Genomic DNA, 14,481 nt, shown 5'->3' with positions numbered 1-14,481 from the left:
ATCCCGCCCCACTCCACCTCCCCCCATCCTTCCCCCCATCCTCCCTTCCCTGGCTCTGCTCCCACCCGTCGCTATCTCACCCCCATCCCTGTCTTCCTCCTTCCCTCCCTCACCTCCCTCCATCCCTCCCTATCTCCACCCCTCCATCCCCTCTTCTTTCCATCTACCCCGTTCCCCCCTCCCTCCCTCTCCTCGCCATGCTCCTTCTCTCCAGCCTTGTCCTCTCCCTCCTTTCTTCCCTGCCTCTGCTCCTATCCATCGCCATCTCACCCCATCCTTCCCTATTTCCATCCTTCCCTCATTCTCCTCATTCCTCCATCCCCCCCTGTCTCCATCCCCTCTTCTCTCCATCYCCCTTCGCCTCGGCCTTCCCCCACGTCTCATCCCGCCATCCCTCCCTGGCTCGTCCCACCGTGCCGGCGCTCCCCAGGCACCTGCCGGCGGAGCCGTGGGGCGGYGGGAGCCGGGTGCTGGCGGAGCAGCCACAGTGTCACCATGTGCACCGCTGGTCCCAGCACCRTCCTGCACTTCCCGGGAACCTCTGTCCCCAGGGCCGGCAGGGGACGGGGTGGCTCCAGCACCTCCCCGCGGCTCCGCGCGGAAGGGAGCAGGACCCAGCCCCGCAGCCGTGGCGTGCAGGCACGGCAGCCCGGCCCGGGCCAGGCCTGGCCGCTCTGCCCTCGGTGCTTTCCCCTCCGCCCAGGCGCGTCCGGAGCAGGCACCCGCAGGGACGGTGCTGAGCAGGGGTAGAGTCCCGGCAGCTGGGTACCGCTAGCAGCCTTCCAGCTCCAAAGAGCCCCGGCCCCGGCAGAGCCCGGCGCTGGCACGTCCCGCCGCCCGGACGTCTCCGGGCTCTGCCAGGCGCCGAGGGCTATTGGGGCCCGGACCGCGGACCAAGGGCTCCGCTCTGCAGGAACTAGAGGAGCGGCTGCAGGACCTGCGCTCGGCCCCGCCGTGGGTGACGGGCTAAACCGCTTCTGTAACGCACTCAGGAGAGTCTTTCCTCTTGCAGAGGTGAATTACCAGCAATCAGAAACCTCAGCCATCCTGGGGCTTTGCTAGCGAGAGCCGCTCGGAAAAGCCTCGTTCTCGGGAGGCGATGGAGACGTGGCGGGTTTCCAAGCGGCTGGCAGGTAAGTTCCCACYCGCTTAATGCTTTGGTTTTGGTTTATTCCACGCGATATGTGGCTGTTGAGCCAGCTGTGCGATCAGTCAGGCAGCAAGGTTTGCAGGCAGCAATGGAAGCGYCTTCCTGTGGCAGACCTTTTCTGCCTTAACTTCTTGTATTTCCTTCTCTGCTGAGCTCGGGAATATTTAACAAATCCCGTAGATTAGGCAAGTACAACTTCCAGGATGCTCAACGAGCAGCCTTGAGAGTGGCCACTATGAAAACTCGGCAAGGTTCCTAAGTGACTGGGGCTCCCCYGCCGCACTTTTGGGGCAGATACAGGCATTTTAGAAGCGTGCCTGGAAATCGGTGGCTTTCGGCACCGGGGGGCCCGCGCGGCCGCGTTGGAGGGCAGGGCCTGGCTGCGTGCTGCGGGCGCGATGGTGCGGGAGGCAGACGGCGCCCGCGGCCCGGTCGGAGCCAGCGTGCCTCAGCCCGCGGCGGCAGCAGGCGGAGGCCCCTGCGAGCGGGCTCCGATTGCCTTTCCCCCGGGACCTCTCCGCCGCCGCCGCCGCCGCCGSCGAGGGTCCCTGCCGCGCCCCCTCCCCCCCGCCTCCGCCGCTCCCGAGCTCGCACCGCGGGACGAAGGGCTCTGCCTTTGCCCTTCGGTCCCAGCGCGCTCCCTGGCTGAGGGTGACGTCACCACACAGCGGGCGGACGTCACGGCCCCCGCGATGATGTCACGGCGCCCTCCCGGCCGTGTCGTCCCCGGCGGCCGCCGGCAGGTGGCGCCACGCCGCCCCCTCCCGCCCGCGATGGGCCCCACTCAGCACATCGCCCTTTGAAGCAGGAATCTCGCGAGAACTGCGCGCGGCGTGGGCCGGGGCGGGGGGGGGTCCCCGTCTCGCGAGAGCGGCGCGGCGGGTGAAAATGGCGGCGGCGACAGCGGCGGCAGCAGCGGGCGCGGCGGGGCCTACTGCTCCCGCGCCCGAGGAGGCCGAGGCTGCTCCGGAGCCGCCGCCGCCGCCGCCGCCGCCGGCGGCCGGGGACCCCCCTGCCCCGCCGGAGCAGGGCGCTGCCGACGCCGAGACCGGGTACGCCACCTCCCTGCCCGTGGGCCCGGCCCGCGGGCAGCCCCCGCCCCTCCCCGCTCCGCCCCTCCCCGCACACACGCACGCACCCCCGTTACCCTGGAAACCGTGAGGGTCTCGGGGGGGGCCCTTGACCCTCCCTCCCCCACCCCACCCCCGTTACCCTGGAAACCGTGAGGGTCTCGGGGGGGGGCTCCCCCCCATGCCGGGGCTCCCCCTGCCAGGCTGGGGGCATCTCCTCGCTGCCCTCTGGGCCGGGCAGGGCCCCCGCGGTTGCCCCCCGGGCCGTGGTGGTGGGGCCCCCCCTCAGGAGCCCGTTTGTGCCCTTGCAGGGGGGACGGCGCCCTGGTGGATGTCACCGCCGCGCTGGAGACCGACTCTGCCAACGGGAAGGACCCGCTGGTAGGTGCCCGCGGGCTGGCGGGGCGCTCCGGCACCGGCCAGGAGGACGGGGTGCGTGCGGGCCAGGGAGGCGCTGTCAGAGCAGAGCGAGCTGAGCCCAACCCGTGCCTCCGAGCTGGCTGGCAGCCTTGAGGCCGAGCACCAGCTTGCTGCTGCCGTGGTCTGTAGGTGGAGCATGTGCCTGCCTCCTGGAGCTGGAAATCCTGCACTTGAAAGCTGTCAGTCCCTGTTTGTGGGTCATTGCCATCTGCAGATAAGGCTTATCCTTGAGATATCTGTTTACCATGACTGTTAGCGCTCCCCCTTCCCTCCCCCACCTCTCTTTTTTCTCTCTCTCTCTCTTTTTTTTTTCTCCTTTTCCTTCCACTACTACACGCCCACAAAGCATATGGAGGTTTTTTATTTTGTAGCATCCTRGTATCTTTGCATGGGTGTCAGGGCTTGAGGCAATGGCTTAAGATGTTCATAGATTGTACACAGGAAGAAGATGGGAAAATAAAAATATTCTACCTTYTGAAAAAGATGCTATTTAACAATCAGCTATCTGACGAAGTGTGATGTGTTAGTTGTCTTGGAAAACTAAACTTGGAAAACTTTATTAATTCTAAGCCTGAGGTAAATCAAAGGCATAGAGATATGTTTATTCATGCTTCAGCTTTGTACTGATWTCGGAAAGGTATTTATTCAGAAAATGAAATCTGAAGAACATGTTCCCATGAGCCAAGCCAGAAGGCATTTCCATCTTGCTGACCTCAGTTTTAGCTGTTTGAAGAACCATTTGTTATTGTCAGTGTCCCTATGTATCTGACTAGATCTAACAAACTAAATCTGTAAAGTAATTCAGACTCCCTTGTAACATGGCCATGTGTTGATTCTCACTAAATTCTGCTGACTTGAAAGGGTTACTGCACAAAACTTGTTTCCCATCTGATTCAGTCAAGCTTTAAGCCACTCCAAGTAAGCTGATCTRCTCTGGTTGTAGGAAGGTGCTGGGGACAATTCTGAAGTCTTGGATGCTCAGGCAGGCTCAGTGGATGAAGAGAATGGACGACAGCTTGGAGAGATAGAGCTGCAATGTGGAATTTGTACAAAGTGGTTCACGGCAGACACGTTTGGCATTGATACCACGTATGTAAGCTCTGCCTAATGCTGTCCATGAAACTTTAGTGTCTTTGGGTGTTTGTGGCCCTGTTTCTTTAAAAACAAACCATCACCAATGTACTGGTGTAAATCTGACTGTCAGATGGAAGTTCTGGCTTGCACTATCCTTGTACGTCTCCTCTACATGTTACATGTTGCTCAAGGCTAATTAAGAAAAACTGGTGCAGTTGCTTAAACCCAAGGAAAATGAAAGTTACAGCATCAGTAACATTCTTGGCCCACCTGAATGTAATGTTACACACACTCATTAAACTTCATACGTCTGTACAGCCTTTTAACTAATTGGAAGGTATTGCTTATGCTGTTAGGTAAGATTTGATTCTTAGTCATGCAAGTGGTCAAGGGATGAAAGTCTTTCATTAAAAGATTCTATTTCTGAGTTTCCACAAATCAATGAGTTTTGAAGGGTTGCTACCAGGTATGTTAGATGCTAAATTTAGTATTGGTTTGTATGAGCAAAAATTGAAGTATTTAGAATGACAAGGTCCTTGTCCTTGGGAATTTACAATGTGGAAACTCGTATGTTATGTAAATAATAATAAACTTCACCAAACACAGCAGGAGGTGTTTACATTTGCTTGTAAGTTTCAATAAAAAGTCTTGGACATCAGAAGACTGTGCAGAAGCCAGCCTTGGACTGCTGCCTTAGTTTGTTGTTTTTATTTTGCTTTTTTTAGTTCTTCTTTTATTTTATTGCCTGTAAAAGTTCTTTGAAAAGCAGAGTTGACTTAAGCAGACATTTTCAATTGACATGAACAAAAAAATAAAATCTTCATGCAAGTGGAAGGTAAATTCAGCTTTCTTTCTAGAACCTCTGTGAAACTGACTTTAGACTTGCTCAACACTTTAACTTGTTTGGTTGTATTTTGTCTTTTTAAAAAGCACTCTCCAAGACTTMCTGTGTAATGTTAAGCAATTGACTTGAATGGATTCCTTGTTCAGAGCCTGGTTGCTCTCAGGTAATTTAGTTGAAGAATTTCTGGACTTGCCCAAAACAAAAAGGTGATGCCTAGCTTGCTTAGGTTTTTCACAAGACTTTTCTGACTTTTGTTGATGCCAGTGATTAATTTGAAGGAAATATCATGAAACTTTTTGGGTTTTTTTGAGTGCGGGAAGGGAGAGAGARTAATCAGCTTCTTACTCTGAAGCAGTAGGAAAGCTGTACATCAGAACTTACAAACCAGTATGCTGTTTTCCAGATCATGTCTGCCTTTCATGACCAACTACAGCTTCCATTGCAATGTTTGCCATCATAGTGGGAACACATATTTCTTAAGAAAACAAGCAAGTAAGTGTAAAAGCACTCATTGAAACTTTGTGCAGGTTRAACTTAGATGTTTCATTTTCATGTTGTTTAAAGTTTGTGGGAAGGTCTGCTGAAGTTTTGCAAAAATGACAAAAGAAACTAGTGACAAACATGCRGCTTTTTCTAAAAATGTATTACTATTTTGCTATGAACTTCTTAAGATGGCAGAAATACTCTTTTTAATCCGGGCTTCTGATTTAGAGCAGAACTTACGTTAGTTCTAGCATTCATGCTGTCTTGGGTAATTCTATTCGGTACTCAGTAATGGTATTCAGTGTGTTTAGTGTGTATCAACACACTGTACAGTGTGTGTTCAGTGTGTGTGTTTGATATTCCCCATGAAGAGTGTAACTTGAGCTTTGATATATTTTTGTTTTTAAGATCTCAAGGAAATGTGCCTTAGTGCTCTGGCCAACTTAACATGGCAGTCAAGGACACAAGATGAGCACCCAAAAACTATGTTCTCAAAAGATAAGGTATGGCTGTTATGAAAATGGTCACAGATTAAACTGATTTCACTAAAGAGCAAGATCAAACAAATATTGGCAGTGTGACTTTTAGTCATTAGCGCTTACAGATACATTAAAATGATGCAACAACTCAGTGTGAAAGGCCTAATGACTAAAGCTGTTTTGTAACTGATAAAAAGACCTACACCATTCAGACTTGATTTTTAATTTTTTAACAGGATATTATCCCATTCATCGATAAATATTGGGAGTGTATGACAACAAGACAGAGACCTGGAAAGATGACTTGGCCTAATAATATTGTCAAAACTATGGTAAGTAATTGGAGTTAAATTCAAGGAGGATTTTCCATGAATGATGCATTCTTACATGCTATTGTCTAGACTTAAAGCTGAATGGCGAAGATCTTAATACCTTCTCCTGCAACTTCCAGTGTAGTTGATGAGCATAGTACATACTGTGTTTTATCGACTTACAAAGAACTTGATGTGATCTTGTCCTATATAACTTGAACTCCTCTGTTTCAGTGTAAAGAAAGAGATGTATTCTTGGTGAAAGAACATCCAGACCCAGGGAGTAAAGATCCAGAAGAAGATTACCCAAAGTTTGGACTTCTAGACCAAGTATGTATTTAGGAATGCAAGGAAAGTGTACTGTGGGAATTTGGCAGAGAGGATTCTTTTTGCATTGTATTTTGATGACTTATGCTCCAGTGAATAAGCAAAAATTAACTAGGACACAGCAAGGTTGTGATCTTGTGTTTTGCTAAACGATGTCTTGGAGCATTCCAACACTTGGAAGTTCTCAAAAAATGGAAGTGTTGCATTCTGGCTTTGAGCGGTAAGTTTGGCTGAGTCTGTATGTTTGTGTATTTTTCAGGATCTCGCCAATATTGGTCCAGCATATGATAACCAGAAACAGAACAACTCTGTATCCACAAGTGGAAGCTTAAATGGCAAGTTTTTAATTAGGCATATTTTGAATATTTGGAACTAACCGGACGTTTCTCAGTCTTACACCTGGGGATCTGTGCAGTTTGATCAATTGATACCCTACAGTTAATAACCTCCATTCACATAACAATCTGTCTTATGTTCAAGACATGCTAAGCCAGTCTCACCTGACTTTTTCTACAGAAWTAGATTGACTTCACCTTATTGTAGATGTTCAACTCTATGCTTTTAGGTGGCCAACTTAGATGCATGCAACAAAGCTGAGCTCTTCAGTTTTCTTCCACAATGATTTTAATTTATGTACTTTTATTACTCAGATTTCCTCTCTTCCTCACTCTGAGATTTGAAAGAGATAAGGGAAAGTATATATAATATACTTCCATAAAATCACTGTTTGCATTTTACTGTTGTTCTTTGTGAAGCAAAAGCTGTGATAAGAAGTTTGCCTAGCTCATTAAAAWTATTTTACCAGGCTATTAATGCTAACTGTCAAACAGATTTCTTTGTGCACAGGGCTACACTATTTCTTATAACATACATGTTGAATTGGTACCTAGTAAGAGGTATTTTGGTCTTTTAAAATAAGGTATAGATGTCTAAGGCTACACTGTCTCCATTTCATGTAATGATTGTTTTTCTTCAATTACTAAAAGTTTGGCAAATACATGGTGCCACTTCTGTTCTTTCAGGTGGAGCCTCTTTGGGAGGTGAATATTTGCCTTTCAGCTTCTAAAACTTAAGTATTATTGTGGTTTGGAAATTTTTTTTGCTCAATTGTCTTAGAAGCTAAAGTCCAATTAAAAATCAAAAGTGTGTCCTGCTGTGATTGCAGTAATACTTTAATACGAAACAACAATTTCACTTTTTAAAGTTTAGCAATTAGAAGCTTTTGATTTATCATATTCTGCCTCACTTAACTGAGAACAAAACTTTAAACCGGTCAATTTTGTTTTTACTTTCTGGGATTTAAGTTGATACAATGRTAGTCTGAAAGTAGTTTTAAGTCTTAATGCTTAAATAAGTGGTCAGATTCTATAAACTCCTATGATATTCTGATTGATCAGATATGTAAGTGGTGACAAACGGGGGAATCTAAACATTTGTCTGCACTAACACTAGTAAGTGCAGTTTAGATCCTCATGTTTGTGCAGAATATGATATTCCTTCAAAGGTCTGAATCCCTCACACTGCAAGAGGAATGCTGATAATTCAAAGGCGTGCTGTGTTTTTAGTTACAACATAGTATRCAGTGCATAAAGGTGTTTATCTGCAGTACATTGCTCTATTGTTTTCCTTGTAAATCATTAGTAAGCTTTTCAAAGTTGTTTATTCATTCTATCGTTATGCTGTTTAATATGTTAATACTGAGTTATATAGACTCATATGAGTTTGGTATAATTTGACATACCAAACTCATAATTGTAATTGTTGTAATTTATGAATAAAAACTGAGTGCTGTAATATGAAGTGTCATGCTCTTCATACTTTAAATAACAATAATAATTTGGTAATACTGAGGAGAAACACCTCTATTGCTCTTCATTTTTCCCATCTTAGGAGTATTTTATTTTATAGATTTAAATTTAATGTTAAGTGCTTATTGCTAATGCAGGTACTGGTGTCAAAGTGCTTCTCCAGTGTAGCGTGTGTTGCTGGGATGGCAACTTAGCTTAAGATCAGATAATGTATACTGCAGATTGAGTTTTCTGCTACTTTTTGCAGAAACCACATTTGAACTGTGAGACTGGAATCTCCATGAAAGCAAATGGTAATGCTTTCAAACCAGATCCCAATGCTGCTCTTTGTAGGTCTTTTGATGAGAGAGAGAAAGAGGAGAGTCATAATTCTCATCCTAAAAGCTTGAATTGAGCTCAACTAGTTGATAAATTTCACTTAACTTTCAAATTACATTTCAGAAGCTGCTAGAAGCTGCAAATAAGTTCTAGGTTTTCCAATGCTTTATAGAAAGTGTTTCAAATATGTGTACATGAGCTAAAGAACTGATTTAAATTTGGCTTCCTCTGCCTCTTTCTGTTTGTGGAGATTCCATATTCACAGTCACTCTCTGATCATCAGTTGTTTAATAAGCAGTGATCTCTGTTTTAAGGAGGAATTGCTGCAGGAGGCAGTGGGAAAGGAAGAGGAGCAAAACGCAAGCAGCAAGATGGTGGGACCACAGGAACAGCCAAGAAAACCAGAAGGTAATTGGAAAGAGCTAAAAAGGCTGACATAGTGACACAGTGATGAGGATGAGCACCTCATACARTACAGTTTTGTGTACAAATCTCATCCAGTACATCAGACTACTTGTTGTATGCTGGTCAGAGGGGACAGCTGTGGTTTTAATGCTCTAAGATGTCTCCCATCTATCTGTCTCTGGCCTTGGTAGATTTATGGGAAATCATAAGATACAAGGATTATGGTATTYATAGATCATATGCTAGAAATAATTTAAAATAAACAAGTATATGTTCACATCACACTGACCCTTTTTAAAAGAAAAGTGTTATGCAGGCCATTAGCACTGCAGGTACATCTCTGTAGCAGGTTGTACTAGGTTGACTTTGGTGCAGAACTTGAACTTTGTTCCCCAGGGACTTCTTGTAACTGTGCCATAGCCACCATGAGATGCCAACCTGTTGTTTTTGTGTTTCACAGTGACCCATTGTTTTCCGCTCAGCGCTTACCTCCTCATGGTTATCCTTTGGAACACCCCTTTAATAAAGATGGATATCGTTACATCTTGGCTGAGCCTGACCCCCATGCACCTGACCCAGAAAAATTGGAGCTAGACTGTTGGGCAGGAAAGCCTATTCCTGGGGACCTCTACAGAGCCTGCCTGTATGAACGAGTCCTCCTAGCACTGCATGACCGAGGTACAAAGCTTGCTAATCATATGCAAGTTAGATAGCCAGCCCTTCTAAGGAGGGCATAATCATCTACTGTAACCTCACTTCACCAGTTACTGAAGTTTCAAACATAATTACTTGAGACACAAATGTTAAATCCACTTCTGTGTGGTCACTTGCCTTTTTACATCACTGCACGATGAAGTTCACAAACACACTGCTCATATCTTCTTGTCTCATGTCCTACAGCTCCTCAGTTAAAGATTTCTGACGACAGGCTGACTGTTATAGGCGAGAAGGGCTATTCAATGGTACGAGCCTCACATGGAGTGCGGAAAGGAGCGTGGTATTTTGAAATATCCATGGATGAGATGCCGCCAGACACAGCTGCCAGATTAGGCTGGTCACAGCCACTAGGTAAATAACATTTTCTCAAATACTCAGTAGCAGGCATTGGGTTCCTGATTGGTTCCTATAAGTTTGGGTTCCCCCCGCCCCCGGTAAGTTAGACCTCAGAATAAGTAATTTACGGTTTGCTCATTTCTTTACCACTTTATCTTGTGGAAAACTTTTTGCAGGTGCTGTAAACTGCAGATCTGCAGTACTGGTGGTTCCTTTATGCTGTTGCATGCTTGGCCTTGCTTATCACTTTAGTCAAGGTCTTTGTACTAATGGCAGTAGTATTTCTAGACTGAAAAGGTTTTTTTTTGTTGTTGTTGTTCCAAAACTTGAACTGAGGCATACAGAAATGCTTAAGTTTAGAGGTGTTCCTGTTATACTGTGATACATTCAAAAAAAAAAAAAAAAAAGAAAAAGAAAAACCCATGATTTCTACAGGGAACCTCCAGGCACCTCTGGGATATGACAAGTTCAGTTACTCCTGGCGCAGCAAAAAGGGAACAAAGTTTCATCAGTCAATAGGGAAACACTACTCAGCTGGCTACGGACAAGGTGATATACTGGGATTTTACATCAGTCTTCCTGAAGACACCGAGACTGCTAAATCACTGCCTGATACTTACAAAGATAAGGTGAGATGTGCAGGTCACTGATTAAATGTTGGCTATGTTGACTAGTGGAACATAGTCTGATTCTTGCCTGTTAAAAGTGCATCTTCACCATTGGCTACCACTGTGGTACATGGTGGAGAGGTACAAAGCATTGCTCTCAAGAAAATGGAATATACTATCCCCCACTCAGCAATTCTGTAAGGGAAGACTGCATGGAYGTCTGACTAAGATTGTCCAGATCTGGTTTCGTCTTCTAGTTCCCATTTGAGATGTGTGAATCATTCTTCATGGGTACTCTGGCACAGCAGGCATGCCTTTTCCAGAGCAGGGCACCCTTGTTCGCCATTCTTTCTTAGGCTGAGAAAACTGTTACCTCTAGTAATGTATTTCTGAAGTGGTTGTTTCCTGACGTTTCAGGCTTTGATCAAATTCAAAAGCTACTTGTACTTCGAGGAAAAAGATTTTGTGGACAAGGCAGAGAAGAGCCTAAAGCAAGCACCTGGAAGCCAAGTAAGTTGTGTTGGGAGGCAGTGTGGGAAGATGACAAAAAAAAAAAATGGTCTTTAGGAAAACTAGTAAATCTGCGTATGCAAAAGGTGCAGCTCAGTTATGTATTTCTTGCTGTCATTTAAATATTTAAAATGTCTGGCATGTTGCAGAAGGGGAGTAGTTATCTTCYGGGGCATGTTTATAAGCTACATAGTGAGGTCAAAGCTATCTTCAATTAATTAATTAAAATGTCATTAATGAAAAAACTTTATTTTACTTTCAGATCATCTTCTTCAAAAATGGTGCTAGCCAAGGTGTTGCCTTTAAAGACATTTTTGAAGGCGTTTATTTTCCTGCTATTTCTTTATACAAAGGCTGCACGGTATGTAACACACTACAAGTGGTGTTAGACATTAACTTTGAAAATAATGCATAGGCTATGGGTGCTCTGGGATTGTGTCAAGCAAACCTGGTTATTTTAGCAAAATGATTCTGGAACAGTATGATTGGTCACTTAGTGCTTAACAAACTACCAAAGGAATGCTCTTCTTTCCTGCAAAGGGTGTTTGTTCATGTGTTCTTGCACTAGGTGCAGTTAGGCTCGGGATGGGGGGCAGGGAATGAGGACAGAAGAATAATTAGTTTTCCCTGTGTTTTCTACCTAATATCAAGCATGTCTTTTACAGGTTTCTATAAACTTTGGACCATATTTCAAGTATCCTCCCAGAGACATCACTTACCGTCCAGTAAGTAAGAACTCAAGTTTATTTTCTCCCTTCTTTGTGATAGCTTCATGGATTTTAAATGAAAGGTGGTTGAGAATTTGACAGAGTGGTTTGGGGGTTGAGGCGAAAATGAGATTTGATTTATACAAAACATCTTTGTCTTCTTTAGTCTTCTTTAGTCTTATGTATTTGGAGCTGGAGGGTGGAGCCTTTTATATATATATAAAAAAAAAAAGAAAGTATTTACCTTCTCATGATTTTAAGGGACAGATTTTAAACAATACATAGTAAGCTGCCTTGTGGCAGAAAGGAAGAAACTTAGACAGAATTTTTACGCTAACTGAATATTAGGCTTCGACCTGTAGGCTGCTAAGACCATGTTGTTCAGGCCCATGATAACTTTGAACTGGTAAAACAGAGCTGAATGCTTCTTTAAGGAAATATTTTTTCCCCTGCTAGATGTTTTTAGAAGGGAAGCACTCCTTAGATAGCAATCCCTGCACAATAGCAGGGATAGCCTTGTGAGTGCTACCTGTGCAGCAGTGTTTATCTAGAATTCCACTCTTTCCCTGATGTGGTATTTCTCATGAATCCAGCTAACTTTGTTTTCTCCCTTTGCAGATGAGTGACATGGGATGGGGTGCTGTTGTAGAACACACACTGGCAGATGTACTGTATCATGTAGAGACTGAAGTTGATGGAAGACGAAGCCCACCCTGGGAGCCTTAAAGAGAAGTAGGCAGAGATAACAAAAATGACACAGTGGACATCCAATCAAGTGGTTTTTATTCTAGAGGAACATGCATCACTTTGCTCAATCTGTCAGAGGAAAATATGATGAAGCCAATGCAGCTCCTCTTGATAGCAGGTGTTTAGCACACTCAGAGGTGTTACGTAGTCCCTGCTGAAGATTATGTTCTACCACTATGCTGGAGTCTTAAGTGAATGCAGTTCTAGTATGTATTGTGCTATTTGTGGGCATCTCTTGGAGGCTTCAGATAGCTGTTTTACTGAAGAAGCAAGTGTTTGCATTGAGATAACTTCTCCTTTGTTTGGTGAGAGCAGGCTGCAGTTGGACCATCTGCTTTATGATACGCTTGCAGAAGCAGCACGGACACTTCTGCTGAGCTAATTGTAAACAGCTTCCATCCAGAAGGATTGTGTTGTAGCAAGACTACTGCATGTAAGATTGAGGTTTGGGCAGAAGCCCAGAACTGTTTGTTTGWTTTTTTATACATAAAACTGGAAACCAGTTTCAAAATAAAGGCTTTCTTTAAAACCTGATAGAGTTTTGTGACTTTGTTTACAAGTAATGAACTACACTTCAGAAAAGCAGTAGATACTTTAAACAAATCTTTAAATGCARTCTCCCTTTAGCTAACCCCATACATCTAAGCAATGAGTAGGAGACTGTAAAACTTGACAAATGATCACCACTGAAGAGCTTGAATAAATATTAAATACAGTTAAGCAAGTCTGTACAGGAAAATAACTTAGAGCAGCCCTACCTGGGGGGGAGAGAGGAAGGGAATAAAATTTAGGTTAAGTCCTGCGTTTGTGCACTGAGCATGTGCGGGCTCCAGCTACTACCTCAGGTTCCAGCAGGTCCCCCCACCCCACCCGTTACCTAATTAAAGGAGCCCTATTTATACCACTGAAGAAAGCATTAAAACATAGTCCACGCACACACTGGAATGTGCTGCTCAGCATTTGCTGCAGTCAGCAGTTCATGACAGTCTGGGCCAGGCGCTCACGAAGATGATTGGCGAAGTCTACCTGTGTCTGGGAGAGTACCTGGTTGATTATCGTCTTTGGCAGCCACCCCTGGAGAGGAGTAGGTAAGGGTCAGTCAGATGGGACACTTGCTGCAAGTACTTCATTTTTAGTTTGGAAGTAATCTGCAATGAACTATCCAAAATTAAACTATTGGCAACTTACCTTTAGATCAATACTGAGAAGCCACGTTAGCTTAGTTTGTGAAGGATTTCCAGGCAGTGGACGCAGGATCATACAAGTGGGACCGTTCTCAGCTCTACAAAGAGACAGAAGTGCACATGTTGAGAACAGTGTGCAACTTAAAGGTGCGTCACTATACCACTGTTCCCTAGTGGTTTGCCTTCAGGCAAACACAATTCTGATGATTGAAACTTTGACCTTGACTAAGTTGCTTTAAACTAAATTACTAATAAATCAAATTTACATTCTGCCTTTTAGGAAATGAAACATCCTAYATGCAAACCCTTCCCTCAAAGTGAGTACAAAAAGGTAACTTACCTTATAAATCCCTCTTGTTCTGGCATAGCTCCGTATTTCGTAGCCATCCCAGCCAGGACACAGGTTGACCCACGTCTCTTAGAACACCGGACACTGACRAAGTCCCGTGGTCCAACAATGTTACCCGGGGTAGCAGCTGCTTTCTCATGGGTGATCACTGTGTCTTTTCCAATCTTCTGAAGAATCTGGAAGTTGTAAAGTTACATCAACTTTTGAGCTAGTTATTGTAAAAGTGGCTACAGTTAGCCAAATGTAACAGCTCCCATTTTGATTACCGCATGTCCTAGCAGACATTGCAGTACATGCTCTTACTGTAATAACTGGCAATGCAATTTTCTTTACCTAAGCAATGTCTGTTTCACCCCAGGATATCTATCTCTGGTTTTTAATATCTGAAGAAAGAATATATTTCTCTTAATGCTTCCCTTGTTTCAGGAACAAGCTGTGGAATAGCCAGATGCTCCTCCCTGCACGTTAGGATACTGTGCTATTTCTTTTTTAAATAATTGTACAAACAAACATGACTGTTACTTTGCAGTGAAATACATGTCCATTTCCTACAGAAAAAGTAATTCACAGTCCTCCAGCTGCTAAAGACATTCACCTCTGCTTATAGTGATGTGATTACTGCAAAATGAGCTTT

General features: G+C 44.9%; 2 protein-coding genes across 5 annotated transcripts in view; one reads left to right on the top strand and one right to left on the bottom strand.

The window, feature by feature from the left end:
- Window positions 1–2,013: 2,013 nt before the first annotated feature.
- On the top strand, window positions 2,014–12,848 carry ASH2L (ASH2 like, histone lysine methyltransferase complex subunit). 4 transcript variants are annotated; one of them, XM_085304177.1, is made up of 17 exons: window positions 2,014–2,202; window positions 2,532–2,601; window positions 3,584–3,729; window positions 4,962–5,050; window positions 5,450–5,544; window positions 5,757–5,852; window positions 6,066–6,161; window positions 6,418–6,493; window positions 7,181–7,198; window positions 8,599–8,692; window positions 9,150–9,367; window positions 9,590–9,757; window positions 10,178–10,371; window positions 10,768–10,860; window positions 11,123–11,221; window positions 11,526–11,585; window positions 12,186–12,848. In XM_085304177.1, exons 1-17 carry the CDS (start codon window positions 2,039–2,041, stop codon window positions 12,291–12,293), a joined length of 1,884 nt encoding a protein of 627 aa, XP_085160303.1. In that variant the 5' UTR covers window positions 2,014–2,038; the 3' UTR covers window positions 12,294–12,848. The 4 variants fall into 4 exon arrangements, with proteins under 4 accessions (XP_085160303.1, XP_085160300.1, XP_085160304.1 ...); XM_085304174.1 differs by having other exon boundaries at window positions 2,532–2,652; XM_085304178.1 differs by lacking the exon at window positions 7,181–7,198.
- Window positions 12,849–13,179: 331 nt separating this feature from the next.
- STAR (steroidogenic acute regulatory protein) overlaps window positions 13,180–14,481 on the bottom strand; it is a 3,430-nt gene continuing 2,128 nt past the window's right edge. The window contains exons 5-7 of the mRNA XM_085304179.1: window positions 13,839–14,023; window positions 13,503–13,596; window positions 13,180–13,388 (exon numbers count right to left, since the gene is read on the bottom strand). Coding sequence (XP_085160305.1) covers window positions 13,284–13,388; window positions 13,503–13,596; window positions 13,839–14,023 — 384 coding nt within the window. The 3' untranslated portion in view covers window positions 13,180–13,283. The remainder of the gene's footprint in view (window positions 13,389–13,502; window positions 13,597–13,838; window positions 14,024–14,481) is intronic.

This window comes from Rhea americana, unplaced genomic scaffold, assembly GCF_003343005.1.
Source record: "Rhea americana isolate MKP2758 unplaced genomic scaffold, rheAme1 scaffold_204, whole genome shotgun sequence".
Lineage (NCBI taxonomy): Eukaryota > Metazoa > Chordata > Aves > Rheiformes > Rheidae > Rhea > Rhea americana.
The sequence above is the reverse complement of the archived record's forward strand: the minus strand, read 5'-3'. Positions and strand labels throughout refer to the sequence as shown.